Source organism: Drosophila sulfurigaster, chromosome 2R (assembly GCF_023558435.1).
Source record: "Drosophila sulfurigaster albostrigata strain 15112-1811.04 chromosome 2R, ASM2355843v2, whole genome shotgun sequence".
Taxonomy (NCBI): Eukaryota; Metazoa; Arthropoda; class Insecta; order Diptera; family Drosophilidae; genus Drosophila; species Drosophila sulfurigaster.
This window is the reverse complement of record NC_084882.1, coordinates 15,248,923-15,276,156: the sequence shown is the minus strand read 5'-3', so window position 1 is coordinate 15,276,156 and position 27,234 is coordinate 15,248,923. Positions and strand designations below refer to the sequence as shown.

Genomic DNA, 27,234 nt, shown 5'->3' with positions numbered 1-27,234 from the left:
GTCCACAATTAACGACTACTTCACTTAGCCTGCAGCGAATATTACCTCTAATTACTTGTAAGTTTCGCTTTTGATATCAACTTGTTGATCTAGCCATGTCAACCAATCTGGCGTCACCTTGCGCTCCAAGGTCACTTCGTGGAAGACTTCTACCCGACGGACTTCAACAAATTGAAAGCTTTCAAATAAGCGCAACGATATTTGATTGTCCATGTCAATCTTTGCTTCGAATTTGGTCACACTTAAATGGTTCTGTGCGTACTTTAACATGAGCAGCATTGCTTCCCGTCCGTAACCCTTACCACGCGCCTCTGTCGCTGCTATCATGATCTCAGCTTCGGCCACATATTGGTTACCCTCCTCTTCGTCGTCGTCATAGCGCAGGAAGAGATTAGTATCACCGACCATGGCAGCAATTTCATCATTTGTGTTAGCATAAGTTTCAGCACAGAGCACAATAAAAGTGAGCTTGTCGTTATCCTCTCGCCAACTTCGTTGCATATCATATTCTTCACTTAAAGTGAGTTCATCTGATGCCGTTAAGTTACGCAATGTCGGGCAACTCATCCATTCGTGATATTTGGGCACATGGCGAGCCTCGTAGGGCACCAAAATCACCCGCTGGCCAACTAATTTCGTATGCTCGTTGAGTCGCATTTCACCAAAATAAACAAACCTCCAATAGGAACAGTCTTTATTGGGAAACAGCGTGACCGTCTCTTGCAGCTCGAAATACACCATTATTAAGCAGCAGTATATTTTTGGTTGATACGTAGCCGTACAGTTAAAAAGTGTTAATTTCATTCAATTAAAAATTGAGCGCGACCTTTCCATTTGTATTATGACTTAAGCAGGCACTAAAAAGCATGCAATTGATGAAAGAAATACACAGTTTACCGATTATTTACGAAAATGAAATAGCCTCATCATAAGTAACGATCAATAGTTACATTTCAGCGGTATGGTAGCATTGAAATTGCCAAGGAACAGCTGTTTATTGACACAAAAAACCGAGCGTGGCCATTGCTGAAGAGTTATATTTTATTATTCGTTAAAAACATATAAACATTTAATACGTTTTGGCAATTTCCATAAAAAAGCGGCAAATATTATTTAAAAACGGGCTTAGCCACTTTTGCCTTGGTGTTTTGTTGCACACAGAATCCCATTGCGAAAGCAGCTTCGCTTAGGAAGCCGGCTAAATATTGCAAATTGCAAAAAAATAATTACAACAAAAATTACAATAGAAACGTGTTATGCTGATGCATGCTGTAATTACGATATTGTGGTGAAGTGCGTTGCGAACACAAAAAAAAGTAGGAATGTTTAGATTGGGCTTTCTAGCTTAACCAATGTGGCACTTCCAATGAAAAATCAATTCGAAATCGTTGGATGTTCTCAGTATTGGTTATTGGCGAGAAGAATCCCAAACACAGCTGTATAAAAAACTAAAATCCAATTCAAATACGATACACTCGCATTTAAGTTTAACTCACACACACACTTCCGGAAAATGGCAACAACAGCTGCTGCTGTTGAAACGTCGCAACAACAACAGTCCGAAGATGCTCCACGTTCGAAGCGTCCTAGACTGGAGGAAGAGGAGCAAGAGCTCAAGGTGGCTGGCTTCTCGTTGAGTGCCATTGAGGAGATGCGTCAGACACGTGATGCGGAGTTGCTGTCCGAGCCCCTCGATCAGCAGCTGCGTCAGTTCCAAGTGCTCGATGAAGTGGCCACAGCGAGTGAAGAGGATGAGTCAGGTAAGCAAATAAAGCAACAAGTAAGAACTCTGCAGTCGAGATGTGACAGTAATAGACCCTCTAGTCTGTATTATTTTGTGATTTATGGTTATTTTGCAATATATTTCGATAAATATTTATCCAAATTTTGAGATGCACAGTGGACTCTGCTATTGATGCTGATTAAGATTCGCTCTCGCCAATCCTAATAGACTATTTTTAACCCAATTCACTTGATGAGCACATGGCGCTAGCAGCTATTAACAGCAATAGCAGCTTCTCCCATAAGTCGCCTCGTTATCTGGCCGATCTCGAACGAGCTTATCATTGTGTCTATAGAGCGCGACAAACGCAATCTGATAAACATTTTCGTAGTAGTTCCCATTGGGATTCTTGGATTCTCTGTTGTAGTCATTTTAAGCAGCTCGAATGCTTTAGATGCGGTTGCATTTCCATGCTCTATTTTCTGACTTGATCGTAAAGATCTCTAAAAAAAAAAAAACAAGATGCGTATGATTCCTATAGTGCGCTTAGATTTCAACGAACGCTTGTCGTTCCCAGCAGGTAGCAACAGTTGAGAATGCATTATTTGTAAACTAGTTGAGGTTATTTGTACAACTTATCTCGACTTGTCTTTTTTTAGATGACAACAGCGAGAAGCAAAATGGTGAAAACTATGCGGACGACGAAGAAGGGGACGCAGAGGCTGGCGACTATGATTCGTCTGACTTTGACGACGAGGAAATTGAGAATCTGCTGGATGAGAAGCTGCCCGATGATCTGCGTGAATCAAAGCGACCGAAGTATGAGCAGCGGTTCAAGACTGTATTAGATGGTATTATTAGCTGCTAACTATTTATATTGGCTGTATTTATATAAGCTTGCTAACTTGCAGAAAAGCGTCACAATCACTTTGAGGTGCTTCCCGAAGGTTGGGTGCAGGTGACACACAACAGTGGCATGCCACTGTTTCTGCATCGCAAGTCACGTGTTTGTTGTGCCGCTCGTCCTTATTTCCTAGGCACTGGTAGTGCACGGAAACATGCTGTGCCTGTGGGTGCCATACCCTGTTTGAATTATCGACGCGCCTTGGATGAGGAGACAGAGGCAGAGCAGCAGCAGCAGCAGGCAACGGACAAACCAACAGCAGAAAGCACTGAGGAAACCGCATCAGCAGATGCAGCACCACCAGTTGCTGTTTGTCCTTTCAAGCCTGCCACTCAGTCAGAGACGGAGCCTCAGACTGAACAACAGCCCATGGAGATCACAGAGAACACAGACAACACAAACAGCAAACCGAAATCTGATGATGGCAACGAGACGCCACAAGCCTTAATACCAGCAGCCAAAATTGTTACCGTCAATGAGAATACACAACTGGAGTCTGTTACACCCGATCAGCTAAATACGTATTGTAAGAAACTCTTCAAGTTCAAGATGATACGTGTGCTGCGTTTTCGCTCCTGGAATGCACGTCGAAAGTTTACAAAGAATCGCAAGCACATCAAAAACATACAGCGTCCTACGCTGCCCGACGGCACCAAGCTTATCAAGTTCCCAATACTGGCGCCAAGCGGCACTGAGAGTGCAACAAATCCGCGGGGTCGCAAAGAATGGATCATGAATCCGAATGGCAAGAGTTTTGTCTGTATATTACACGAGTATGTGCAACATGCGTTGAAGACGCAACCAACCTACGAGTTCAAGGAACTTCAAAACGCTGCCACTCCATACTCGGCCACAGTTTCGGTGAATAATTTAAAGTATGGAACTGGCTATGGCACCAGCAAGAAACAGGCAAAGTCGGAGGCGGCAAGGGAAACACTTGAAATACTCATACCCGATGTAAAGGACAAGATAACGGGCAACAACAAAGATCAAAAGAGCGGCATTGCCAAGAAGACGCAAAGTGATTTGTCTGTAAGTATTAAACTTGAATTCAATTGGCACTCAATTAATAATTGTGCTTTAGGTGTTCGATGACATACGCATCGAGGATCCGCGTGTCACGGAATTCTGCAACAAGACAACAGAGCCATCGCCCAATGCTATTTTGCTGACCTGTTTGCAACGCAACTACGGCAGCGATGTGCAGATCACCCAGGAGATTAATCGCACCGCCAACAACAAGAACGAATACACCATGACGGTAGGCAAGCACTCGGCCAAGGTGGTTTGCAAGAACAAGCGTGAGGGCAAGCAGCTTGCATCACAGGCTATTCTTCAGGTAAGCCAAAGAGTTTAAGGTATAATTCAATGTAGAACTTAGTTCTATAATAAATATAATAAAATAAAAATAATAATTTATATAGAGCACATTGTAAATATATTCAGAATAACTACAATATTTTTAACTACTGATAAACTGTATAAAATGATATCGTGAAGTGCTGTTGAGATGCTTTAATTATTTTAACTTTAATGCATTGAAGAGAACATATTATAAATTATTGCATACTTTTTGATGCATCAGGTGTCAAATTTTGACACTATATTGTAATAACAAATATTTATTTTATATATCTATACTTCTTTGACTTTTCCAAAAAGTTTTTTAATTTGCAATATTTAATACATTATACTTTATTACTATTATTTATTATTTTATTTTTGTATTTAATAATAATTTTTGGAAAGACATATAATTGAATAGAACGCAAATTAAAAAAGACATTGAATGACTTGTAATTAATAAAAATAACTTAATCTTATTTTTTTTCCAGATACTTCATCCGCACATACAAACTTGGGGCTCGCTCTTGCGACTGTATGGCAACAATTCGATTAAAACGTTCAAGGAGAAGAAGCTGGAGGAGCAGGAGATTACCGTGCTGCAGAGCAAGGCGGCTGTTAATCAACCCAACTATGCCATTCTCGACAAGCTCAAGTGCGAGATGCTCAAACTCAGTGCCAAGCAGGAGAGTGTTCAAACGATGGGCACCTTTGTGCCGCCCAGCGATGTGGATTTGCCCACATCATCTGGTTCCAATTTGAACAATGTCGAATTATAGTTATAAGCATCATCAGCATGGTCATCATTATCACATTTAGCATTAAGCATAAATACCATCGTTAGTTGCATCATAGCTGTCATTGAGTTTTTTTGGTTTACCCAGCTAACATAGCTAACTTGAGCACAGTTAACCCATGTGATCCATCATAATATGACAAAATAAATAATAATAAAAAAAACATTTACATGTCTCTCTGAAGCACGTGCAGAGAGCACTCTTAAAGTTTATACAATTAATATTAACATACAATACTTTATATGCAAGTGATTACCGTAATAAATTCTATACTATAATTGCCCAAAATAAATCTAGTAGACTTTTATTAGCCAAAAGATTGATTCCCCCGACTATCTCAATAAATCAAAACACACGATCATCAGCGTGTCTTAAAGAAAAGATATTATTAACTGTTGTAAATTTGAAATAAAATGATAAATTTACAGGGCATTATGAATATGATGAGTTTGCCGTCGCGTTGAGTTACCGTAAATTCATGCACATTTCAAATATAACCATTTGTATGTGTATGTGTGGGAGTGTGCGTGTATACATGTATGTATGTGCGTGCAATTATTTAAAAGACAATGCAGCCATAAATTATGCTACATTTTCATTTCATTCTAACGCTTCGTTTTTTATCGCATTCCTCGGACATACGCACACACACACACACCCGTACATACATATACAGAGAGTGCCGCCATTGGCAGCCATAAACAGCAACACTGGCAGACATTGAGGCGAGCACGACGCAGGCACGCGCACACTGAATTCGCCGTACGATGGGCAGCACTGGCAGTGTGCGCAGCGAGAGCGCGCGCAGCGCAGCATCAGCAAAACGAAGCGAAGTGCGGCGAAGTTAACACAAAAATCGCTGCGCTGCTCCTTTTAACGTCGATGGCTGCTTCAGTATTTGTTCGTTGCGTGTCGAGTGCTAAAGGAGGCAGCTGGTCAACAAGCGCGCTGTGCCGCCAATTCCGAATTAATTAAATCACTTTAATTGAAAACACAGCGAATCCGCATCAGGTGCCAAAGGCCCAAAAGAGCTCTAACAATTCGTCAGTTGTTCGTTCGCTGGTCGCACGGGTGTCGCGAGGCGAGTGTGGGTCAAGTGTATGTGTGTTAGTGTCTGCTACACAACGTTGCAAAAAATTTATGACCAAAGCGGCATTAATATCACAGATACGCGGCTCGTTTCAACATCATTTCGCTGTGTGAAAGAACTCCAAAAATTGGGTCTCGCTTGCAAAACGAAAGCAAAAGAAAAAAAAATCAACGGGTATACATTTCGTTGTCGTCGCCGTCGCAGTCGCCGTCCTCGTCGTCGTCGTTGTGACTGCGGGCGCCGCTGCCCCATTCGAATTGTGTGTGTTGTCCTACAGCACAAACACACACACACATAACGCACACACACGTACACGGCAATTGTGTTTACTGTAGAGTGGCCGCTGCCTCGGCCTGCGTCATTCAAAAATTCACATACATATGTACGATACATATACTAGATCTGTGCGTGTAGCCTGTGTCTGTGTCTATATGTGTCTGCATGCATATGAATGTATGTAAATTACGTGCATGTAAAATGCGATTGGAATTTTGTCAACGCAACGCCCGCATCTAAATTAGCAACATTAACAGCAACAGTGACAGCAACAACATCCACAGCAGGAGCGACTAGAACAACAACAATAAGGTAAGCGAAGCGAAAGCGCATCAGGCGCCAAGTGTCAGTCAAATGTTGGAAAATTCAATAATCCGCCAGGGGGCGCCACCCGCTCGCTATTCAGTTCAGTGTTGTACCCCTCACCACGCATCCTCACACCAAAACGTACCAAATACCATAATATCAAATGTGTGTGTGTGTGTGTGTTTGTCTGTTTCGCTTTGCATTTATTCGTCGTCGTCGTCTGTTGCGTTGACCAAAAACTAGGTTGACGTTTTGTTGGCTTGCTTTGTTGCCAATTTCGCGCAATTTCAATTTCGGTTTCTATATCAATTCCAGTTAATTTCTACAAATGAAAGAAAAACATAAAAAATAAAACACAAAATGTCGCTCGCTACCACAAAGTTAGTACGATACTTTTATTTATTTGTTTGTTTTACTTATGACGATTGTGGCGGAAACTTTCAATGTTCTAACTCTTGGTCAATGGCAGTAAATCCTTTGATCTTTGATGAACACATTTCGCTTGAGGAATAAATAAATAATTATTACTGGCATTCAACGGAAGTCAAGTGGATTGTTTATACATCATTAAATGTTTAATTTTGGGGCGTAATTTACTAACTACTAAAAGTTTCGAGCCTAAGTTAACAAATTCGTAAAGCATGACTTATATTATATATATATAGTATTTATTCCGATTTGTCATTTTCAAAATAGTTGTATTGTTAAGGCTTAGCTCTTTCGCTTTCGTAGTAATATTTTTTTTAACAAAATAATCGTAGTAGCGCCTATCAACCATTTGCTATACGCTATCTCACGAAGATAATGTGGAACAGGTGGCGTTCTCAAGTTGTATAATTATCTTTTATTAGCTTTTATTGAGTATTTTGATTTTTGGCCAATCTTCGGCCACTTCAGCTGTCTAGTACTTGATATGTTTTAAATATTCTAACTAATCTTTTTTAAGACAAGGTCGGTTTCACTTATGGGGACTTTTTCGATTAGAGTTTAGTAGCACCCTCTTCATAAAGCGGAGTTGGCGTCGCCTTCTCGACCTCGTTTGCAGTGTTTCTTGGTATTTCTGCAACTGGCAACTTTTTGACGTTCACTGGCTTTGGCTTAGACTTTGATTTTGGCATCAAACTGCCTTCAAGTACACCAAAGGGTCCTTCCAAAATGATGTACATGACGTAAGCCATCAGCACAGTAAAGCCGAATGACCCCCAAAAGGATAACATCTGCAAGATAGTTCAGTTAATATATAATATCTTATGAATATTTGGGAAAGCACTTACCATATCGTAGTTCGATAAATAACTTGTCGATCGCACTCGTTTATCATTCACCAGCTCTATGTAGACATGAAAGATATAGGCAGAGTAGGAAAGTCTTGAGAGTGGTTGCCATAACGGTGAGGAGAGGAAACTGTCAGCCAATCCTCCATATCCTTTCATACAGGCAAATACCACCCAGCACAAGGAAAGGGGCCACGCGATTCGAGTCAGTGTATAGTAGAAGGACTGTTCCAGCGTGGTCAAAGCTGCTGCTCCCGACTGAGTAGCTGGATATAGTGCAAATATTGAGGTAAACATCAAGGCCAGACTGACAATCCATCCTAGCCAAATTACAATGTGATTGAGCTTAAAAGTCCGGTTGCGATTCAAATGCAGGAAATATCCACAAAGTAGTCCGATTAACCAAGGTGCTGCATGTGTGTGTGTAGCATGGTAGACTTTGGTTAGAGCCTCTCCACTCATGGTTCCCATTCTATATGTCTTGATTCATAGTAAGATTAAATTCATAAATTTCCTTGAATAAATTGTTGACGTTAGTTATTAAACTCACTCTAAGTAAAACTGGTACTTATTAGTCATCATTGTGGCAAAGAGGCAACCAGATAGTAGAAGCATGAAAACAAAGATTCCCCCAGCGGCTTTCTTGCCCCACTTGTATAAAGCGATAAGGAATATTGGTGATAGAATATACAGTTGCATATCTACAGCCAGGTACCAGGTGTGATCCAGGCACTAAAATATAAAATTGTTATTAATTTTCGTACAATAAATGACAGCTATATTATACTTGCCATGTCTTCAGTTGCATAGTTCTGAACATACAGTAATGACAAGTACCAAGTGCGTTTGCAAACGTCGAAGTCACCAAAACTAATTCTGTCAGTCACAGGACCGTCACTCATCAAAGGGAGCAGTTTCATGTACATGGGAATGGCGACACCCAAGACCGGAGTAAGGCGCAAATAGCGATGCAAATACATCATTGGAATATTCATTTTCCCTTTCGTTCTGAAAAGATTTAAAGAAATTATAAATAAAATGGATATTTGATTCTCGCAACTACCATAAACTTACTTTTCCAGGGACCGTAGAGCAATCATTACCAATAACAAACCACTGAGGAAAAAGAATGTATCCACGGAGAAGAAACCATGTAATATAAAGTTGGCGAAAAATGTCTGAAACCACTATATAACAAAACAGCAACAGTTATTTGGAGAATTCTTTAATCAAACTTTTTGTACTCACACTATTAAGGCTCACATAATTAGTTTTGGGAGTAGCAATTGATATAAGATATTGATGACCAAATATAACCCAAATAAGCGACATGCAACGCATGCCATGAAGACAATCGATGACGTTGGGATTCGATTTGGGTTCGACGAGACGAAAGAGTGCCCGAGAATTGGCACGGGCAGAGAAAGCTTTAATAATTATTGGGAGCTTACCTAGAAATACCGAAAATGTTAGTTGTATTTGAAAGATGTTCCTCCAACTACTTACTCTGATCTCTGCAAAGGAAATAGTCGCAAAGCGTGGCTAAAATCATAGCAGCAGCCAGAACTGACAGTATTACACTGCAAGTTGTGAAATCAATTAAAAACTGAATGGATTTAAGTGTTATTCTTCTTACATGATTAATATAGTGACTGCATCAAAGGGTTCCTTTTCAGCCGTTGAACAGGTTGCTTCATCCACAATATTTTTGGTTATAGTCACATTGAGTAACCTGTTTGCAATTTGCCCTATAAAGGTATCCATTAAATCTGCTGAACATGAGGAGGGAAAGCAAACTGCAATCTTGAGAGTCGCACGGAAGGAAATCTTGGCAAAGCAGTATTTCCCTCTTATGCTATGACTATCTGTTATCGCTTTATAGGTTTTGATGCACTCATCGTAGTTGCCCATGTCAAAGAAATTTCCATAGAGTATTCCAGATGGAATCGATCCCCACGAATCAATCACTGTAATCGTGAAGAAATTAAATTGAATTTCTGAAAAGCGGGAATCACACTTACTTCTGAGTGCCCAATAGCTGCGAGAGGATAATCCCTCATCAGCTGGGCCATGTCAGCCAGACACAGCAGGTCCTGCTGACTGGGAAGTCGGTTGTCAAGTCGCAAATCCAAGTCAGTTTGTGTGATATTTCCAAATTGCTGTATGAGCTGGACAGCAAAAGGACGCAACTCCATTAGCCTTTGGTATTCCTCATTGCTCACACTTGATCCACTTGGCTCAAATTGATAGCAACAAACTTGTGTTAGTCCACAAAATAGTAGAGTTCCTATAACTATGATTTTGAACTTATCCATGGCGATGTAAAATTGTGAATGACAAATATTTTTTGATTGAAGCTTTATATATGAGCTTATGGCGAGATAAGCACTTAGCAACACTTCAATAGATTGAATAGATTGATAGATTGGTTTTGAGCACTTCTACTGACCGATAAGTTATCATTGTTTTTCTAAACCCATGTCTAATATTAGTGTAAAGCTATCGCTATTTATTTCTGCTTAATTTTAAAAATATACTTCCACATTTAAATTCCCTTGTATTTATTAAGTATTCGTCTCACATAAGTTTTGTTTTCCTCTGAAAAAGTTGAAAAGTTATCAAGAGGACAGATTTAACTTATTTAATTGATTTTGGCAAGAATTGGCGAGACGGTTTCCTTTTTAAATATATTCGGTCTGACCTTTCTTGAACTTTTAAAGTTATTTAATTAGATAATCTGTGCACTTTTTTATATACGTTATTTATTCCTTTGCTGTATTCTATAAATAAGCTTTAAGGGAAGAGTTTCATTTTCAATAAAATAGACAATGATTATTTTGAAGAAATATTTAGGATATATTTGATTCTTAGGCTATGAATGGTTATGATTGTGTCTTGACATATTTCAGTTTATTAACAAATCATCACAGGGATCGGTGAAATTTTCTTTGTTAAGTATTTAACTTGTATCAGCCTGTGTCTTATTCAATACTTCAGTCCTTTGCTTTGGGCGACGTTGAGGTAAGAGAATGTCCTCGAGAGCTCCCAAGGGTGCTTCCAAAATGATGTGCATCACATAAGCCATCAGCACAGTGAAGCTGAAAGTTCCCCAAAAGGACAACATCTACGAAATAAATAAATAAATCAATGCATTATATTTCGAGAATTATTGGGAAAGTTCTCACCATGTCGTAGTCCGATAAATACGATGGTGATCGCACTCGTTTATCATTCACCAGCTGTATGTAGACATGGAAGATATAGGCAGAGTAGGAAAGTCTTGAGAGTGGTTGCCATAATGGTGAGGAGAGGAAACTGTCAGCCAATCCTCCATATCCTTTCATACAGGCAAATACCACCCAGCATAAGGAAAGGGGCCACGCGATTCGAGTCAGGGTATAATAAAAGGCCTGCTCCAACATGGTCAGAGCTACTGCACTCGATTGCGCAGCTGGATACAGAGCAAACAATGAAGTAAACAAGAGGGCCAAGCTGATAATCCAACCCAACCAAATCGAAATGCGAGTCAGTTTGAAAGACTTGTTGCGACTTAAATGCAGGAAATAGCCAAAGAGGAGTCCGATCAGCCAAGGTGCTGCATGAACGTGTGTGGCATAGTAGAGCTTGCGTTGACCCTCAAAGCTCGTTCCTCCTTTTCTAAATTTCATAAAGATACAATTTTAAAATTGCATTATAAAAGTTGTTGGCATTAGTTTTGAACTCACTCCAAGAAGACAGCGTACTTATTTGTCATCATTGTGGCAAAAAGGCAGCCAGAGAGTAGAAGCATGAGTACAAAGATTGCCGCGGCAGCTTTCTTGCCCCACTTATATAGCGAGATAAGAAAAATTGGCGATAGAATATACAGTTGCATATCTACAGCCAGGTACCAAGTATGACCAAGACACTAAAATGCAAAATACTATCAAGTTTCTTACAAACAAGAAATCGATCTACAACTCAACTTACGATTTCTTTAGTTGCATAGTTCTGAACATAGAGTAAAGACAAATACCAAGTGCGTTTGCAAACGTCGAAGTCGCCAAAATTAACTCTGTCAGTCACAGGACCATCACTCATTATAGGAAGAAGCTTCATGTACATGGGAATAGCTAAAGCCAAGACAGGAGTGAGCCGTAGATAGCGATGGAGATACATCATTGGAATATTCATTTTCCCTTTGGATCTGCAAAATTAAAAGAAATTTAGCTAAGACGTTTAATTATTACTTGATTAATGTCACTAAACTCACTTTTCGAGTGACCTTAGAGCAATCATTACCAACAACAGGCCACTTAAAAGAAGAATGTATCAACTGAGAAGGGACCATGTAATATAAAGTTTGCGAAAAACGATTGAAGCCACTGGGGAAAAAAGCGACAATTGTAAAGTTCAGTTTTAAATCACATATTTTTTACTCACAGTTAGAAGGCTCACGTAATTAGTTTTAGGTGAACTAAGTGATACAATATATTGATGACCGAAGATAACCCAGATGAGAGACAAGCATCTCATGCCATGAACACAATCGATGACGTTGGGATTCGATTTGGGTTCGACGAGACGAAAGAGAGCACGAGAATTGGCACGTGCGGAGAAGGCTTTAATAATTATTGTTATTTTACCTAGGAAAACAGAAATTGTTAATACTAATTTAAATATGTTCCTTCAATTACTTAACCAGATCTCTACAAAAGAAATAGTCGCAGAGCGTGGCTAAAATCATAGCAGCAGCCAGAACTGACAGTATTACACTGCAAGTTGTGAAATCAATTAAAAACTGAATGGATTTAAGTGTTATTCTTCTTACATGATTAATATAGTGACTCCATAAATGGTTTACCTTACAGCCGTTGAACACAGATATTCTTGGTTATAGTCACATTGAGTAACCTGTTTGCAATTTGTCCTATAAAGGTATCCATTAAATCTGAACATGAGGAGGGAAAGCAAACTGAGGCACGGAAGGAAAGCAAAGCTGCACTATCTGTTGCTTTATAATGCACTCACACATGTCAAAGAAATCTTGGGATCCCCACGAATCAAAGCAGTATTTTTCACACTTACTTTTATACTGCGAGAGGATGACTATCTGTTATCGCTTTATAGGTTTTGATGCAACTCATCTTTGGTATCACAGTTGGCTCAAATAGCAACTTGTGTTAGAAATTTTGAACATGATTTGATTTATTTGGAAATGCGCAACATTTGTAGATTGCGGCTTTATATAGGTGTCTTTATATGATATTTCAATGGAAGAGGCTATATGTATAGGATTTTGGCTCATATAACCATCGAAATCTTATCATTGCCTATTGTGAAACCATATTCTACATTGCTATTCATATGTGAATATTGTTTTCTATTGGAGTCAAGAGTCATTCTAACGAAATCTATTCCGCTTAATTTGAAATATTGGTACCTACTGTTTCCATTAGCGATTTTTTCGTCTGAAAGCTTGCGATGACCTTTAGGCGGACATTCACAATCTGCTCTTCATTACATTAATATAATTTGTATAGACAGTACATTGAGATTCAATTAATAAATATAAATACACATTTTATTGTAACTTGAAGAATACTTAAGTAAATCCTCAATTCTAGGATACTTGAATTGCTTCTTTATCACTAGTCTCCTGTTAGATTGCCTTATGAATATATCAGGCAATGGTATCAACATTTTATTGTCTTGTTTTAATGCTACTGCAGTTTATTAACGATGGAGGCAAAACCATGTTCTCGAGAGCACCCAAGGGTGCTAAAAGCTATCAGCAGGATGAAGCCAAAGAGGCAAGCCTTAGTTAAAGTGGAAGTTTTGAACTTTTCGCAAAAGTGAACTTTATAATGTTACTAAGCACTTCGTAGTTAAGGAAAACAGTATTAGTTTTGATGCTCTTTGAATATGTGAAATGCATACGCTGTATAGAAGGCAACGGTTGCCAGAGGGGCTAGGAGAAAACCTATTGACTAATCCGTCATAACCTTTTATACAAATCAACATCATCCAGCAGAGAGCAAAAACCAAGCAATTCGTCTTAACGTAGAGTTGGCAGTCAGCGTTTCCTCCCATTGTCAACGCTTCTGCACTCCACTGGGCAGCTGGATACAGAGCAAACAACGATGCAAACAACAGGCCGGCAATCCAACCCAACCAATTCGAAATGCGATTCAGTTGAAAAGACTTGTTGCGATTCCCATGCAGGAAGTCACCAAAGACGAGACCGTGGGCACAGGGTTTTACACATGTACGTATTGTAAAGTAAATTTTGCAGTGAGCTTTAGCAAAGATGTTGCCATATCGAATATAAAAGAGTCTGCCAAATTTAACAGTACTTAAAGGCTCTATAAATAAAAAACTTACAATATGTAAACACTCTCTTTATTAGTCATCTTTGTGATAGATAGACAAACGGCTAGTAGAAGCATGATAACAAAGATTCCCCCAGCGGCTTTCGTGCCCCACTCGAACAATGTGATATGGAATCTTGACGATAGAATATACAATTGCATTTCGACTGTCAAGTACCAGCTATGAGTAATGCATTTTGAAAGGAAGAGTGAATTTATGGATCTAACTGTGAATCAACTCGTCATATCAGAAGTTGCGTAAGGAATCATTTAGCTTAACTATTTAGATTATTGGGTAAGGTGTTGTACAAGTCGAACAAAGTCCGACAAAGTCCGATTTTAGTCAGTTTGAAAAAATAACATAAATATTTGTACGAAGTCAACGGTGTCCATTAAGATTTAAATTGATAAATGACAAAAAGTCTCTTTGTAAAAATGTATGTTCCAAGTATGCTATCAATATGTGACATATACTCTTTGTACATAAGTTAAATTTGTTAAGATAAGCAAAGTTTTGAAGCACTTGCGATTATTTCATAGACTTCTTCAGAATCGGTCAAAAAGTTTTTTACGAAAAGTGTATTTCTGTTGTAATCTTGTAATTGTTAATCAGTTCGAGATTAGCTATAAACTATTCTGTTTATCTGCGTGTATAATTATTATAAGAATTGAAGTAAAATTCTGAGTCAAATAATGCTACAACTACACCACAGTCTTAAAGATATATTAATATTGAAATTTCTCGTACATTCTTAAACTTAAATACTTTAGTTTGTTGAAGTAGGCAGCTGAGTTTCACTTTCAGTTTCTATCTGTGTAGGTAAAGTTTCTTTCCTGATCTCTGCAGTTGCATTGCTAGGCAGATCTTCTGCAACTTTCGCTTTCGATGGAGCTCTTCGATTGGGCATAAGCATGCTCTCTAGAACTCCAAACGGCGCCTCCAAGAGGATGTAAATAGCATAAGACAGCAGAATGGTGAAACCAAATCCTCCCCAAAATATGAGCATCTGTTGGCAGTAAATGAAATTAAATTTCATAAAAGAAATATTCTTTGTGAAAACTTACCACATCGTAATCCGAGAAGAATGTATTTGTTCGCATGCGCCTTCCGTTGATTTGCTGGATGAATATATGAAAGATGTACGCATTATACGATAGTTTCGATAAAGGTTGCCACAATGGCGAGGAGAGGAAGCTGTTGGCCAATCCGCCATATCCTCTCATGCAGGCAAACACAATCCAGCACAAACTCAGTGGCCACGCGATGCGAGTGAATGTATAATAAAATGCTTGATTCAGCATTGGTAGTGTGGGATTTCGCCAATCGGCATATGGTAGAAGTGAAAAAATCGAGGCGAAAATCAAAGCCAAGGCCACCATCCAGCCTATCCAAACGGAAATGTGATTCAACTTCAGCGACTTGTTGCGATTCAGATGCAGGAAATAGCCAAAGAGCACTCCGATCAGCCAGGGCGCTGCATGTGTGTGGGTGGCATAATAAAGCTTTCGCTGGGCCTCATCCGGGGTGACGCCATTTCTGCTCAAAGAGATGGCGGCAGATTAACGAAATGATTCATAATATTCATTTGTGCATATTATATTTACTGTAGGTAAACAGGATACTTTTCGGTCATCATGGTGGCAAAGAGGCAGGCGGAAAGCAGAAGCATGAATACAAATATGCCAGCAGCGGCTTTTTTGCCCCATTTGTACAATGCCAAGAGAAAGATTGGCGAGATAAAGTAGAGTTGCATGTCTACAGCCAAGTACCAACTGTGATTTATGCACTGCAAATGGATGTAATAGGGTTTAATAATTGGAACCTTTTAAGATAAGTTCGGCACTTACTAGGTCTGGAGTGGCATAGTTTTGTAGGTACAACAAGGTCCAGAACCAGGTGCGTTTGCAGTGATTGTAATCATCAAACTTAACATTTTCGTACATGGGACCATCTCCAAAGAGAGGGAGAATCTTCATATAAAGAAGAATGGCCAGAGCCACAACAGGAGTTAGACGCAAATAGCGATGCAGATACATCATGAGAATGTTAAGTTTTCCGTTGCTTCTAATAAATAAAATACTTGTTGCAATTAAACATATTGAATGTCGTGTTTCCAGCTCACTTTTCCAACGAACGCAGCGCAATTACAACCAACAACATGCCACTGAGAAAGAAAAAGGTGTCCACTGAGAATACGCCATGCAAGACAAAGCTCGTGTAGGGTTTCTCGAACCACTAAAATAAAATATGTAGTATACAGCCACCCGATTAATATAAAAGAAATCACAGCAAAAATTACCCATTTCAAACGAAACTGGTTTATATTAGGCGCCAACAGGGCGAATAAGTATTGATGTCCGAAAATAACCCAGATAAGCGACATGCAGCGCATGCCATATAGACAGTCGATAACGTTGGGATTGGACTTCGGTTGTACGATGCGGAAAAGCTCACGAGAATTGGCACGTGCCGAAAAGATCTTGACTACTGAAGGCAACAGTGCTGTGGAAAATAAGCAGTAAATGGATTTCGAAGTTCATTAATGGAATTTTAAAGGATTTAAAAACTATTTGTTTGGTCCTCTTAATTCTCGTTCTTTAATTACTCTGATCCTTGCAGCATAGAAAATCGTAGCAGGTTGTGAGGACCACAGCAGCTGCCAGAAGTGCGAGTACAACGCTAAGGAATAAACAAAATGAATAGGGATATTTAATATCCGATTGCTACTCACATTGTGAATATGAAGAGACCATCTTCGGGCTCACGCTCCAAAGTTCGACAACTATCTTCACTCACACGGAATGGTGTTGTAGTCACATTGAGAAGTTTTTTTAATAGTTGCCCCATAAATGCATCTATGTGCGTTGCACTGCAGGAAGAGGGAAAACAGACTGCACTTCTTATGTAGATGCCATGGCTTGCTATTGGCAGCACAGCAAAACAATATTTTCCTCTCAGATTATAGTCATCACTGATTACTTGATTGATCGTAATGCACTCATCATAGTTGCCCATGTCGATGGTATTTCCGTAGAGGAATCCCTTGGGTAAAGTGCCCCATGAATCAAACACTAATGATAATAAAGAATAACAATATAAATTCGAATTTTAATTTTCAATAAATTACACTCACTTTTGAGTGCCCACATCTTTCTGGTGGATAATGCAGCCATTAGCTGTGCCATGTCAGCTAAACACTGAAGATCCTCCTGATCAGGCAATCGATTGGTGAATAAATCCAAGTCTGCCTGCGTTATATTTCGATAGTATTTCGAGAACTCCACAGCAAGTGGTCGCAGCTCCACAATTCGTTGATATTCTTCATCGTTAAGAAATTCTGTTGAATGAACTAAAGACAGTCCAATTAATAACAGCGCTATAAGGATTTTGACCATATTCGTTTGCTGATCAATTTAATAGACTCGGCCACCTCTAAGAATATTAGTTTATATACGATTTAGACCCTCGAAATTAAAAAGATAAGAGTCGTTATTTTGAGGACGGAATGAAACATTTGCTTTAGATATGATTGTTTTAATTGACGTACTTAAGTTATTGTCTTATCAAATGCTATTATATAAATAATCCGCTACAAATTCGGCTTAAATGCTGATAATTAAATTAGTTATTTTTAACTTAAGTCTACTCTATTTGTTGCTGTTCAGAACTTGTGGCGTGTTCATGAGGTTCAGCTGTCTTTTGCACCTCAACAACTAGAATTTTATCAGTCTGTGTCTCATCGGGCGCCTCAGTCTTTGGTTTAGGTTTGCGTTGAGGCATCATCATGCCTTCCAATGCACCAAAAGGTGCTTCGACAATTATGTAAATTACATAGGACATCAGCAATGTAAAGCCAAAAGCTTGCCAGAAGTACAGCATCTGGTATATTGATAAATATTTAGTAAAATGAAACGAAAGTATTTAAAAAGTTAACTTACTATATCATAGTCTGAAAAGACGGTGTTGGTCCTCACTTGTCGTGCGTTTATTTGTTGCATTACTGTGTGAAACATGTACGCCGTATAAGAGAGTTTTGACAGCGGTTGCCAGAGTGGCGAGGAGAGGAAGCTGTTGGCCAATCCTCCATATCCCTTCATGCAGGCAAACACCACCCAACAGATGCCCAATGGCCAAGCGATTCGACTCAGCGTGTAATATGCAGCCTGCTCTCCCATTGTCAATGGTTCTGCACTCCACTGGGCAGCTGGATACAGAGCAAACAACGAGGCAAACAACATGGCCAAGCTGACAATCCAACCCAACCAAATCGAAATGCGATTCAGTTGGAATGACTTGTTGCGATTCAAGTGCAGGAAATATCCAAGGAGGAATCCGATTAACCAGGGTGCCGCATGAACATGTGTCGCCAAGTAGAGTTTGCGTTGGCTCTCACCATTGATGTTTCCTTTACTGTATGTAAGCATGGATAAATTTAAAAAATTTCTATCAAGAACGTAAAATTATTTACTTACTCTAAATTAACAGGGTATTTTCCGGTCATCATTGTGGCAAAGAGGCAGCCAGAGAGTAAAAGCATTAGTACAAAGATTCCCCCAGCGGCTTTCTTGCCCCACTTATACAAAGCGATAAGGAATATTGGTGATAGAATATACAATTGCATATCTGCAGCCAGGTACCAGGTGTGATTTACGCACTACAATAAGTTGAAAAATGTTAGACATACTTCAGAGATAGTATGATTAATCTTACCATGTTTGGAGTGGCATAGTTTTGGACATACAGTAATGTCAAGTACCAAGTGCTTTTGCAGTTGTCGTAGTTATCGAACTGCGCCTTGTCTGTAGCCGGACCATCACTCAGTATGGGAATTAGTGTCATATGTACGATTATGGCTACAGCTACAACTGGAGTAAGTCTCAAATACCGATGGAGATACATCATCGGAATATTGAGTCTGCCTTTGGTTCTGAGATATAAACAAAAATAAGAAAAATTCATGTTTCGTGTTGTGTTAGACTTACTTCTCCATTAATCGCAGGGCAATCATTGCTAGCAATAGGCCACTGATTACCAAGAAGGTATCTACCGAGAAGAAACCATGGAGTATGAAGCTGGCAAACGGACTTGCGATCCACTGTGAACCAAGGCAAATAAGTAAGCAAATATTTCAAAGTAGTAAAGTAAAGTAGTAGTACACACCGGAAACATTTTCACCGCATTCAAATTTGGAGCCATTACTGCGAGTATATATTGATGGCTAAAAATAACCCAGATGAGCGACATACAACGAAGTCCATGGAGACAATCGATGACATTAGGATTTGATTTAGGCTGAACAATTCGGAAGAGAGCTCGAGAATTTGAGCGTGCAGAGAAAGCTTTGATCACTCCTGGCAGTCTACTTTGATCCTCGAAGAGGAAATAGTCACAGAGAGTGGCCAGTAGCATAGCAGCAGCCAGCACTGATAGTAGAACTCTGAAATTCGAATTATGAAATAAAGAAAAAAACGAAGAATATAAAAAGTTCCACTTACATTGTGAATATTGTTAGGCCATCGAAAGCTTCTTTTTCGGCTGTCTTACAGTAATCATCGTTTACTATTTGCTTAGTTACAGTCACATTAAGCAGTCGGTTAAATAATTGTTTAAAAAATGTATCCATGAGATCCGAAGAGCAGGAGGAGGGAAAGCAAATAGCTATTCTGACATCCACCAATTCTATTGGAAAAGGAACTCGTGCAAAGCAGTATTTTCCCTTTATATTATAGTTGTCAGCTATTGCTTTATTGATTCCAATGCACTCATCATAGTTGCCCATGTCCATAATATTGCCATACAGAAGTCCCTTTGGAAATGTGCCCCAGGCATCGATCACTGTAATAATTGAATTATATTTGATTGCAATTACCTTGAATATGAATTAGACTCACTTTTCAATGCCCAATAGTTCAGAGAAGTGACGCCATTCATCAATAGAGCCATGTCAGCCAGGCACTGCAGATCCTGCTGACTGGGAATTCGACTGTTGGGTAAATCCAAATCTGCTTGCGAGAAGTTTCCAAAGTGATGCATAAACTCTACAGCAAGAGAACGAAATTCCATAATCCGATGATAGTCCTCTTTGCTAATAAGTGTATTCGGCGCAATCTGAACTGAACTGACTTGGGTCAGTCCCAAGTAAAAGACCAGCCCGAAGATTATTAATTTGACTTTGTCCATTGCGATTTGTATTTGTGAATGACAACTTGGTTTGGATTCAACCTTTATATATGGAGAATAATAAGCGATAAGCGCACCTTTTGATAGGGTTTTGAGCACCTGTTGCTCCTCTTATCAATGAGTTTATAATTATATACACAAGTACATTCAGTGTAATACTATCAAAATCCATTTAGAATGAAATTCCAAAAATTAATTTGAAAAGGAGAACAAACAAATTTTATACGCCTTTATCAGCTCAACGGCTTTTTAATCTCTTTACGAATCAAATTATTGAGCATACTCTTAAGTTGTTTGTATTATAAGAGACGGAGGGAATACTATAGTATTAGAATATTATTTGGTTATCAGTTTAAAGAACTGCGGGTTATAGGAATCCCTATCTTATCAAATGGTTTGCAGGCTAATCGATTTACTAATCGCTTGTGTGAATAAAATGCCTTGTCTGGGATTTACAAACAATTCTGAGTCATTTTGAAGTGCTTTTTGATTGGCACTAATTGATTCTTGAAATTTGTATTCTTCTGAATAATATTTGAAGCCACATGCCGCGCTTATCATTGGTTAACCTCTTGTATTTTACGAGTAGTTGTTTGAAAGCGACAGAAAACTAAAGTGGATTTTGGATTGGGTCCAAAAGTTGCGTATAAATGGAATATAATATGGAGGGGCTCACGGATTTGATTTTCCGGATTAATATAAGATGAAGATAATAAAGAAAAAGCAAAATGGGTTCAGAACACTTATCTAAATGCAGATAAATGAATTTGGTTTGTTTGGTATTTTTAAAACCTCAGCAGTTGTATAAATTTCATCCTCCAAGCTCTTACCGTTTGATAGTTCAGTCAGGCAAATAATTATATTTATGTTAATAAAGATTCTAAAGATTTATGAATTTATCATTTTAATCGACGTACTTAGCAAGTCGTATAGCAATATAGATCTGTTACCATTTCATTTTTAAATGTGTAGTTTTTTATATGTCCTGCTCTCCTGTAACTTTTGCAGGTTTCAGAGGTTCATCTGTCTTTTGAATCTCGACAACTTGAATTTCATCAGTCTGTACATCAATGGGCTCCTCAGTTTTCGGCTTAGGTTTTCGCTGAGGCATTAGCAAACCTTCCAAGGCACCAAAGGGTGCTTCCAGAATAATATACATTACGTAAGACAGTAGCAATGTAAAGCCAAAGGTTTGCCAGAATGACAGCATCTAGAATATTGAATAATATTTAATAATATCCAATGACCCTGCACTTGAAAATTGCACTTACCACATCGTAGTCTGTGAATACTGCGTTAGTTCGCAAACGTCTTGCATGTACTTGCTGCATGAATATGTGAAACATATACGCAGTGAAGGAGAGTTTTGACAGGGGCTGCCAAAGTGGCGAGGAGAGGAAACTGTTGGCCAATCCGCCATATCCCTGCATACAGGCAAACACAACCCAGCAGAGAGCTAACGGCCAAGCGATTCGACTCAGTGTATAGTAGGCAGCCTGCTCTCCCAATGTCAATGCTTCTGCACTCCACTGGGCAGCTGGATACAGAGCAAACAATGAGGCAAACAACATGGCCAAGCTGACAATCCAACCCAACCAAATGAAAATGCGATTGAGCTTGAAGGACTTGTTGCGATTCAAGTGCAGGAAATATCCAAGCAGAAGTCCGATCAACCAAGGTGCCGCATGAACATGTGTCGCCCAGTACAGTTTGCGATTGCTTTCACCGCTGATGCCTCCTTTGCTACAATAAAATATTGAAATTAATATGATTGGAAAGAGGTTTATCGAATCTTAAACTTACGCAAAATCTACTGGATACTTTTTGGTCATTATTGTGGCAAAGAGACAACCAGAGAGTAGAAGCATGAGTAAAAAGATTGCCGCAGCAGCTTTCTTGCCCCACTTGTACAATGCGATAAGGAATATTGGTGATAGAATATACAATTGCATATCTACAGCCAGGTACCAGGTGTGATTCATGCACTTTAAAGATAAATGTTTGGCTTATATTTGATATACTTATTATTAAAATGAAACTTACCAAATCTGGAGTAGCATAGTTTTGAACGTAGAGTAGAGTCAAATACCACGTCCTGTGGCAGTGATCATAGTTATCGAATTGTGCCCTGTAAGTCAGAGGACCATCATTCATTATGGGAAGTAGCTTCATATGCATAAGAATAGCCACAGCCACTACGGGAGTAAGTCTCAAATACCGATGGAGATACATCAAGGGAATATTGAGTCTGCCTTTGGTTCTAAGAAATAGAAATAAATTTGCAATTCCCTGCTGGTTTGATGTATGCATAAAACTTACTTCTCGAGTGATCGCAGGGCAATCATTACAAGCAACAGGCCACTTAGGAAGAAGAAGGTATCAACCGAGAAGAAACCATGGAGTATGAAGCTGGCAAACGGACTTGCGATCCACTATTAAATAAGTTTAATAAGTTAATATATATTTGAATGAAATATATTGTTTAATGTACTCACTGAAACCAGTTTTAGTCCGTTTATATTTGGTCCCATTATTGCGAACATATATTGATGGCCAAAAATAACCCAAATAAGCGACATGCATCGCAGTCCATGAAGACAATCGATAACATTGGGATTCGATTTGGGTTGAACAAGACGGAAGAGAGCTCGAGAATTGGCGCGTGCAGAGAAAACTTTGATAACTTCTGGCAATTTGCTTTGATCCTCAAAGAAGAAATAGTCGCAGAGAGTGGCCAGAAGCATAGCAGCAGCCAAGATTGACAGTAGAACTCTGTAATTTAAATTATGAATATAATTTGGCCGAAATTCTCTGATGTTCCACTTACATTGTGAATATTGTTAGGGCATCGTAGGGTTCCTTATCGACTGTCTTGCAATATTCGTCATCCACTATTGCTTTAGTGAAATTTAGATTTACCATCTCATAAAACATCTGCTTCATAAAAGTATCAATGAGAGCGCTAGAGCAGGAGGAGGGAAAGCAAACAGCTACTCTTGACTCCGATATAACCACTGGAAAGGGAACTCTTGCTAGGCAATATTTTCCCTTTATATTCGGATTGTTAGCAATTTCCTTGTCGATGCTAAGACACTCATCGTAGTTGCCCATGTCGATGCTATTGCCATACAAAAGTCCATTCGGGTATGAGCCCCAAGAATCCATCACTGTAATAGTTTAATACAGTGTAAGTTTTAATTATCTCAACTATGAATTATACCCACTTTTCCTTGCCCAAAGGGTATACAAAGTGACGCCTCTCTTCAGTCTATCCATGTCAGCCAAACACTGCAGATCCTCTGGAGTAGGATCCTCTTCCAGGTCATCTTGTGAAAAGTTCTTATAGAAATCCAAAAACTCAGTATAAAAAGGTCGAAATTTCTTAGCCTGATTACTAATAGCTGAATTCGTTGCAACCTGCAGAGAACTGACTTGTGCCAGTCCTAAATAAAATAGCAATCCAATAATTATTAGCTTGACCGTATCCATTGCGTTTTAAGTTTGTGAATGACAACTTTTTTTTGGGTTTTTCCTTTTATAGATACTCTAAAATAAGTGATAAGGAAGAGGTCATGTGTACCTGATGTCCATTTTATCAAGCTACTCTGTATAGTATTAGATTATTATTATAAATCTGAGTACATTCAGTGTAATACTATCAAAATCCTTTTAAAATCAATGTCACCCCAATTTATACGCTCTTGTTTATCAACTTTGTGATTACAGGTTTCTATCAATAGTCTATCAATATTTATTAAAATGAAAACATTGATCTTAAGTCTTTTGGGAACCATGATGGTACAGAAATATTTCGTTGAGAGTTTCGGGTTACAGGAATCTCTATCTTATCAGTTAGTGACGCAGACTAATCGATTAAACAACCTTGTCTGTGGTTAACAAACAATTCTGAATCATTTTGAAGTGCTTTTCGATTGGTATTAATTTTAAGTCATTGGCCACGCTTATCAACTTGTATTTTACGAGTAGTAGTTGTTTTGGAGGCGTCTGAAGTGAATTGTGGACTGTGGGCAAAAGTCCCCAATACGTAGAAAATTACAATACCATAGATTAGAGGTGGTTTCCTAGCGCACTCGGATTGGTCACTTAGAGACCTGTGGAACTTAAAGCGAAGGCGAAAACCAAAATCAACACCACGAAATACACTCAGTGGGCTTTCAATGAAATGTAAATACAAATAAATAAAACTTTGCCCAGCACAAAAGCAGCAAGAGATACGAAAAAAGGCAGTCAAGACAAATTTTAAATAAGCTTATCAAATTCTTAAGATGGCTTTACACAAAAATAGAAAACTAAGCCAGGAAAAACGCGATGATTTTCTTTGTGCGCCAACCAACCACCAATCGAATCGACGCGACTCGACTCGAATCGAGTCTCGCAGTCTAGGAGCCTAGCTGTGGAGTTGGGGATTTTGTTGAGGGAGCACAACATTATCACTGCCTCGAAAATCAATAAACATTAATCTTGACGTGATTTTGTCTTTATCCTTCGCCATTTGCGTATTTGATGCCTGCCACCGTCGGGTATTTGATAAAAGATTAAAGTTTAATAAGAGCAAACGCAAAGCTCGGCTAGAGACCCCAATTAGCATTATCAAGGTTCTGATAACACAGATATACGGGGTTAGATAGAGGACTCGATGCCATTCCAAACAATTTCAAGGAATCGAGTGAGACACAAATTCCGTTTGCAAAGTAAACTTAAATACCAGGAAAAGAAACAACAACAAAACGCAAATGTTTTTAATATTGCTGGGTACACAAAGGGTTTACAACGTGCTCCTCTCGGTGCCATACACTGAGAAAAACAACATGTTTAATGCAATTTATTATGCCAAGGAAATGAGAGAGCTAACAAACGCGCTAAAGAAAAGCCCTTGGGTATTACAACTTTAATGCGACACATAAGCCGAAGATATTCGCGTTCAATATGTATGCGTATTTCTTTTTTTTGCAGTGTACGTAAACCGCTTAATATGACAAGGAAATGGGATGTTTTACTTGGGTAACCTGTAGCGTGTACAATTTGCAACCGCTGTGTATGATAATAAAAATTCAATTAAGTTATCCTTAACAGATCTGAAAACCAGTTTTTGTCAACATTGCATATCAACAAATTGAACTTTGTCTAATTCGTTTAGCTAATCTACCACATTATCCTGAAGTATGTTTAAGGGCTAGGTAATTTGACACGCCTACAAGTGGGCGGACCCGTTGCTGAGGTGCTATGTGTGCTTTCGTGTGTGTGTGTGTGTGTGTGTGGTGTCACCTTGAAAATTTCATAATTAAACTGCCTGAGTTGAACTCAAAGGACACAGTTGGCAGAGGAGACGAGATATATTTACCTTAAAGAATTCTAATTAAATCATTGAAAAACTTTGAGGACTTTGTGCTGATTCATGTGTCCTGGCAGCTGCTACTTTTCCAAGCCTAGGCCAGAAAACTTTTGCCCTGAACCTCAAGAATTTGCGTCTGATTTTCATACCCTGTATTTGCTACGCTCTCGATTTTTTGTGTGTGTGTGTTTTTTTGCGAACTCGACAAATGAAATTATCTGCCATATAGTTTTTATCTCCAGGGTATTGTCAAGTTGAGCAATTAGTTGAGGGTTGATCTTTTTTGCAGTATACATGCGAGTATATACGATATATATATATGTATATATATGTGGAGAGTTGCCTACACCACTTGGTGTCGACTAATTTGTGGTGTTTGCTTTGGACTTTCGGCTTTCGGCCAGCAGGCTGCCTAGCCGACGCTCTTTTGGCTTATGCAAAGCATGGTCTAAAGCCCTACATGTGCCGCACACAGCTCGAGACTGAGCCACTAGGCCGTAGCCAGCAGCCAGTGTCGGACTTTTTCCTACACACAAAAAAGGGATTGCCTCGGGGGCGACAGACGAGTGAGGAGGCAAGTAAAGACTGAGGTCTGCTTGGCGTATCAGTATTTCATGTCGCCACACACACACTCGCACACATAGACATACACACACACACTCTGGCAGATACCATGCAAGATTCATAGACTCATAAATCTTTAAGTATTGAATACCATTTTTGCATATACTACACATAAGTAAGAACCTCACGCCGTCGAAAACTTTATCCGGCCACCAAGCAAGCCACCAAACCCCATATCTGTAGTCTCCACGTCGTTGTGTTGCGTGGCCAGCAGCAGGAGCAGCAGGAGTAGCAGCCGCCTGGCCGAAAATATTTGCAAACTTTGCTTGAGGTGAAAGCAAACAACGTGGCGCCGCATACCAACAGCCAACAGCGAACAGTTGTTGTAGTAGTAGTACAATATTTCTGGCCGAGCGGCAACATTGGATGCCAATTTAGCGTAGATCCGACGTGGCAGTGACTGACCCAATGGGGCGGTGGGGGAAGCGAGGAGGTAGAACAAGTAGTGTGTAGGGTTGTCGCCACGGGCGCTTGTTTGTTGGCCAACTGCGTTCCCGCTCTCTCCTTCTCTCTCTCCGTCTCTCTAGCTCTCTTCTGGCCAAAATCCACCAAATATAATGTTGTATCTACGCACACAGCCCGCATGTATGCTCCATATGCTTCAAGCACTCACAAACAACACTCGTTCAGTATTCGCACTCGCACTCGGACTCACACACTCACTCGCGCACTCAGTGAAGCGTTCGAATTGTGGGTATATACTCGTCGTATTCATGAAATGGAATAACTAATGACTTTATGCTTGAAGCGTGTTTTGTTAATTGCATTTGCTAAAAAACGAGCCACAAACACACACACACACACACTCATACTCACACACAGTTCCCTTCTTTTCTAATCGAGGAGCGGGTGACTTTGGTGGGTGGTGGCTGCTGCTGCTGTTGCTGCTGCGGAAACGGCAACTTCATTGCCTGCTGGTGGGTTCAACTTCTTATGGTTATGGAGCATTAAATGCGAAGAAAAATTTCAATAGCCGCTGCGCTGCGGCCACCGAAACTTAACGAAATGAAAG

At 39.4% G+C, this 27,234-nt stretch overlaps 8 protein-coding genes across 10 annotated transcripts in view; 2 read left to right on the top strand and 6 right to left on the bottom strand.

The window, feature by feature from the left end:
• The window catches only part of LOC133838136 (tricarboxylate transport protein B, mitochondrial-like), a 61,639-nt gene that overhangs the window by 33,960 nt on the left and 445 nt on the right, over positions 1 to 27,234 (bottom strand). The gene's annotated exons all lie outside the window — the stretch shown is intronic.
• On the bottom strand, positions 50 to 718 carry LOC133836467 (alpha/beta-tubulin-N-acetyltransferase 9). The gene has a single exon (XM_062266973.1). It carries the CDS (start codon positions 655 to 657, stop codon positions 52 to 54), a length of 606 nt encoding a protein of 201 aa, XP_062122957.1. The 5' UTR covers positions 658 to 718; the 3' UTR covers positions 50 to 51.
• LOC133836465 (microprocessor complex subunit DGCR8) lies at positions 1,004 to 5,064 on the top strand. Its single transcript, XM_062266970.1, has 5 exons — positions 1,004 to 1,760; positions 2,383 to 2,574; positions 2,635 to 3,659; positions 3,712 to 3,966; positions 4,463 to 5,064. The coding sequence occupies exons 1-5, from the start codon at positions 1,514 to 1,516 to the stop codon at positions 4,748 to 4,750; spliced, it is 2,007 nt and encodes a 668-aa protein (XP_062122954.1). The 5' UTR covers positions 1,004 to 1,513; the 3' UTR covers positions 4,751 to 5,064.
• The window catches only part of LOC133838120 (uncharacterized), a 62,424-nt gene continuing 40,819 nt past the window's right edge, over positions 5,630 to 27,234 (top strand). Inside the window, exon 1 of the mRNA XM_062269097.1 lies at positions 5,630 to 6,446. The gene's annotated coding sequence lies outside the window, so the exon portion shown is untranslated. The remainder of the gene's footprint in view (positions 6,447 to 27,234) is intronic.
• Positions 7,107 to 10,056, bottom strand: LOC133838339 (nose resistant to fluoxetine protein 6-like). The gene is given in 10 exon segments (XM_062269412.1): positions 7,107 to 7,657; positions 7,715 to 8,186; positions 8,265 to 8,446; positions 8,506 to 8,722; positions 8,789 to 8,901; positions 8,963 to 9,165; positions 9,221 to 9,294; positions 9,351 to 9,681; positions 9,736 to 9,771; positions 9,774 to 10,056. Coding segments are annotated over 10 exon segments (2,121 nt in total). The 5' UTR covers positions 10,030 to 10,056; the 3' UTR covers positions 7,107 to 7,420.
• LOC133838338 (nose resistant to fluoxetine protein 6-like) lies at positions 10,601 to 12,200 on the bottom strand. Its single transcript, XM_062269411.1, has 6 exons — positions 12,137 to 12,200; positions 11,967 to 12,078; positions 11,684 to 11,900; positions 11,440 to 11,621; positions 10,900 to 11,371; positions 10,601 to 10,838 (listed from the first exon to the last, which is right to left on the bottom strand). Exons 2-6 carry the CDS (start codon positions 11,990 to 11,992, stop codon positions 10,674 to 10,676), a joined length of 1,062 nt encoding a protein of 353 aa, XP_062125395.1. The 5' UTR covers positions 11,993 to 12,078; positions 12,137 to 12,200; the 3' UTR covers positions 10,601 to 10,673.
• On the bottom strand, positions 14,767 to 17,466 carry LOC133837910 (nose resistant to fluoxetine protein 6-like). The gene is made up of 9 exons (XM_062268825.1): positions 17,199 to 17,466; positions 16,797 to 17,136; positions 16,671 to 16,744; positions 16,365 to 16,567; positions 16,188 to 16,300; positions 15,913 to 16,129; positions 15,670 to 15,851; positions 15,130 to 15,601; positions 14,767 to 15,071 (listed from the first exon to the last, which is right to left on the bottom strand). The coding sequence occupies exons 1-9, from the start codon at positions 17,458 to 17,460 to the stop codon at positions 14,832 to 14,834; spliced, it is 2,103 nt and encodes a 700-aa protein (XP_062124809.1). The 5' UTR covers positions 17,461 to 17,466; the 3' UTR covers positions 14,767 to 14,831.
• On the bottom strand, positions 17,570 to 23,921 carry LOC133837909 (nose resistant to fluoxetine protein 6-like). 3 transcript variants are annotated; one of them, XM_062268823.1, is made up of 8 exons: positions 23,470 to 23,749; positions 23,073 to 23,412; positions 22,741 to 23,017; positions 22,565 to 22,677; positions 22,289 to 22,505; positions 22,049 to 22,230; positions 21,517 to 21,988; positions 17,570 to 17,944 (listed from the first exon to the last, which is right to left on the bottom strand). In XM_062268823.1, the coding sequence occupies exons 1-8, from the start codon at positions 23,732 to 23,734 to the stop codon at positions 17,708 to 17,710; spliced, it is 2,103 nt and encodes a 700-aa protein (XP_062124807.1). In that variant the 5' UTR covers positions 23,735 to 23,749; the 3' UTR covers positions 17,570 to 17,707. The 3 variants fall into 3 exon arrangements, with proteins under 3 accessions (XP_062124807.1, XP_062124806.1, XP_062124808.1); XM_062268822.1 differs by lacking the exons at positions 21,517 to 21,988; positions 22,049 to 22,230; positions 22,289 to 22,505; ... (2 more) ...; positions 23,073 to 23,412; positions 23,470 to 23,749 and adding exons at positions 18,004 to 18,475; positions 18,538 to 18,719; positions 18,776 to 18,992; ... (2 more) ...; positions 19,561 to 19,900; positions 19,957 to 20,253 and having other exon boundaries at positions 17,573 to 17,944; XM_062268824.1 differs by lacking the exon at positions 17,570 to 17,944 and adding an exon at positions 21,175 to 21,455 and having other exon boundaries at positions 23,470 to 23,921.

What these genes read in the sequence shown, in the direction of transcription:
- LOC133836467 (XM_062266973.1), bottom strand. Translation starts at nt 657, where the DNA reads ATGCGACTCAACGAGCATACGAAATTAGTTGGCCAGCGGGTGATTTTG.
- LOC133836465 (XM_062266970.1), top strand. Translation starts at nt 1,514, where the DNA reads ATGGCAACAACAGCTGCTGCTGTTGAAACGTCGCAACAACAACAGTCC. An exon ending in AGACGCAAAGTGATTTGTCT is followed by an intron (nt 3,660 to 3,711) that starts GTAAGTATTAAA and finishes ATTGTGCTTTAG; the next exon opens with GTGTTCGATGACATACGCAT. An exon ending in CATCACAGGCTATTCTTCAG is followed by an intron (nt 3,967 to 4,462) that starts GTAAGCCAAAGA and finishes TTTTTTTTCCAG; the next exon opens with ATACTTCATCCGCACATACA.
- LOC133838338 (XM_062269411.1), bottom strand. Translation starts at nt 11,992, where the DNA reads ATGATTGCTCTAAGGTCACTCGAAAA. An exon ending in GCTCTAAGGTCACTCGAAAA is followed by an intron (nt 11,901 to 11,966) that starts GTGAGTTTAGTG and finishes TTAATTTTGCAG; the next exon opens with ATCCAAAGGGAAAATGAATA. An exon ending in AAGTACGCTGTCTTCTTGGA is followed by an intron (nt 11,372 to 11,439) that starts GTGAGTTCAAAA and finishes TATGAAATTTAG; the next exon opens with AAAAGGAGGAACGAGCTTTG.
- LOC133837910 (XM_062268825.1), bottom strand. Translation starts at nt 17,460, where the DNA reads ATGGTCAAAATCCTTATAGCGCTGTTATTAATTGGACTGTCTTTAGTT. An exon ending in ACCAGTTTCGTTTGAAATGG is followed by an intron (nt 16,301 to 16,364) that starts GTAATTTTTGCT and finishes ATTTTATTTTAG; the next exon opens with TGGTTCGAGAAACCCTACAC. An exon ending in TCTTCTCGGATTACGATGTG is followed by an intron (nt 15,072 to 15,129) that starts GTAAGTTTTCAC and finishes TACTGCCAACAG; the next exon opens with ATGCTCATATTTTGGGGAGG.
- LOC133837909 (XM_062268822.1), bottom strand. Translation starts at nt 20,245, where the DNA reads ATGGACAAAGTCAAATTAATAATCTTCGGGCTGGTCTTTTACTTGGGA. An exon ending in ATGCGGTGAAAATGTTTCCG is followed by an intron (nt 19,161 to 19,225) that starts GTGTGTACTACT and finishes CTTGGTTCACAG; the next exon opens with TGGATCGCAAGTCCGTTTGC. An exon ending in AAATACCCTGTTAATTTAGA is followed by an intron (nt 18,476 to 18,537) that starts GTAAGTAAATAA and finishes GCTTACATACAG; the next exon opens with TAAAGGAAACATCAATGGTG.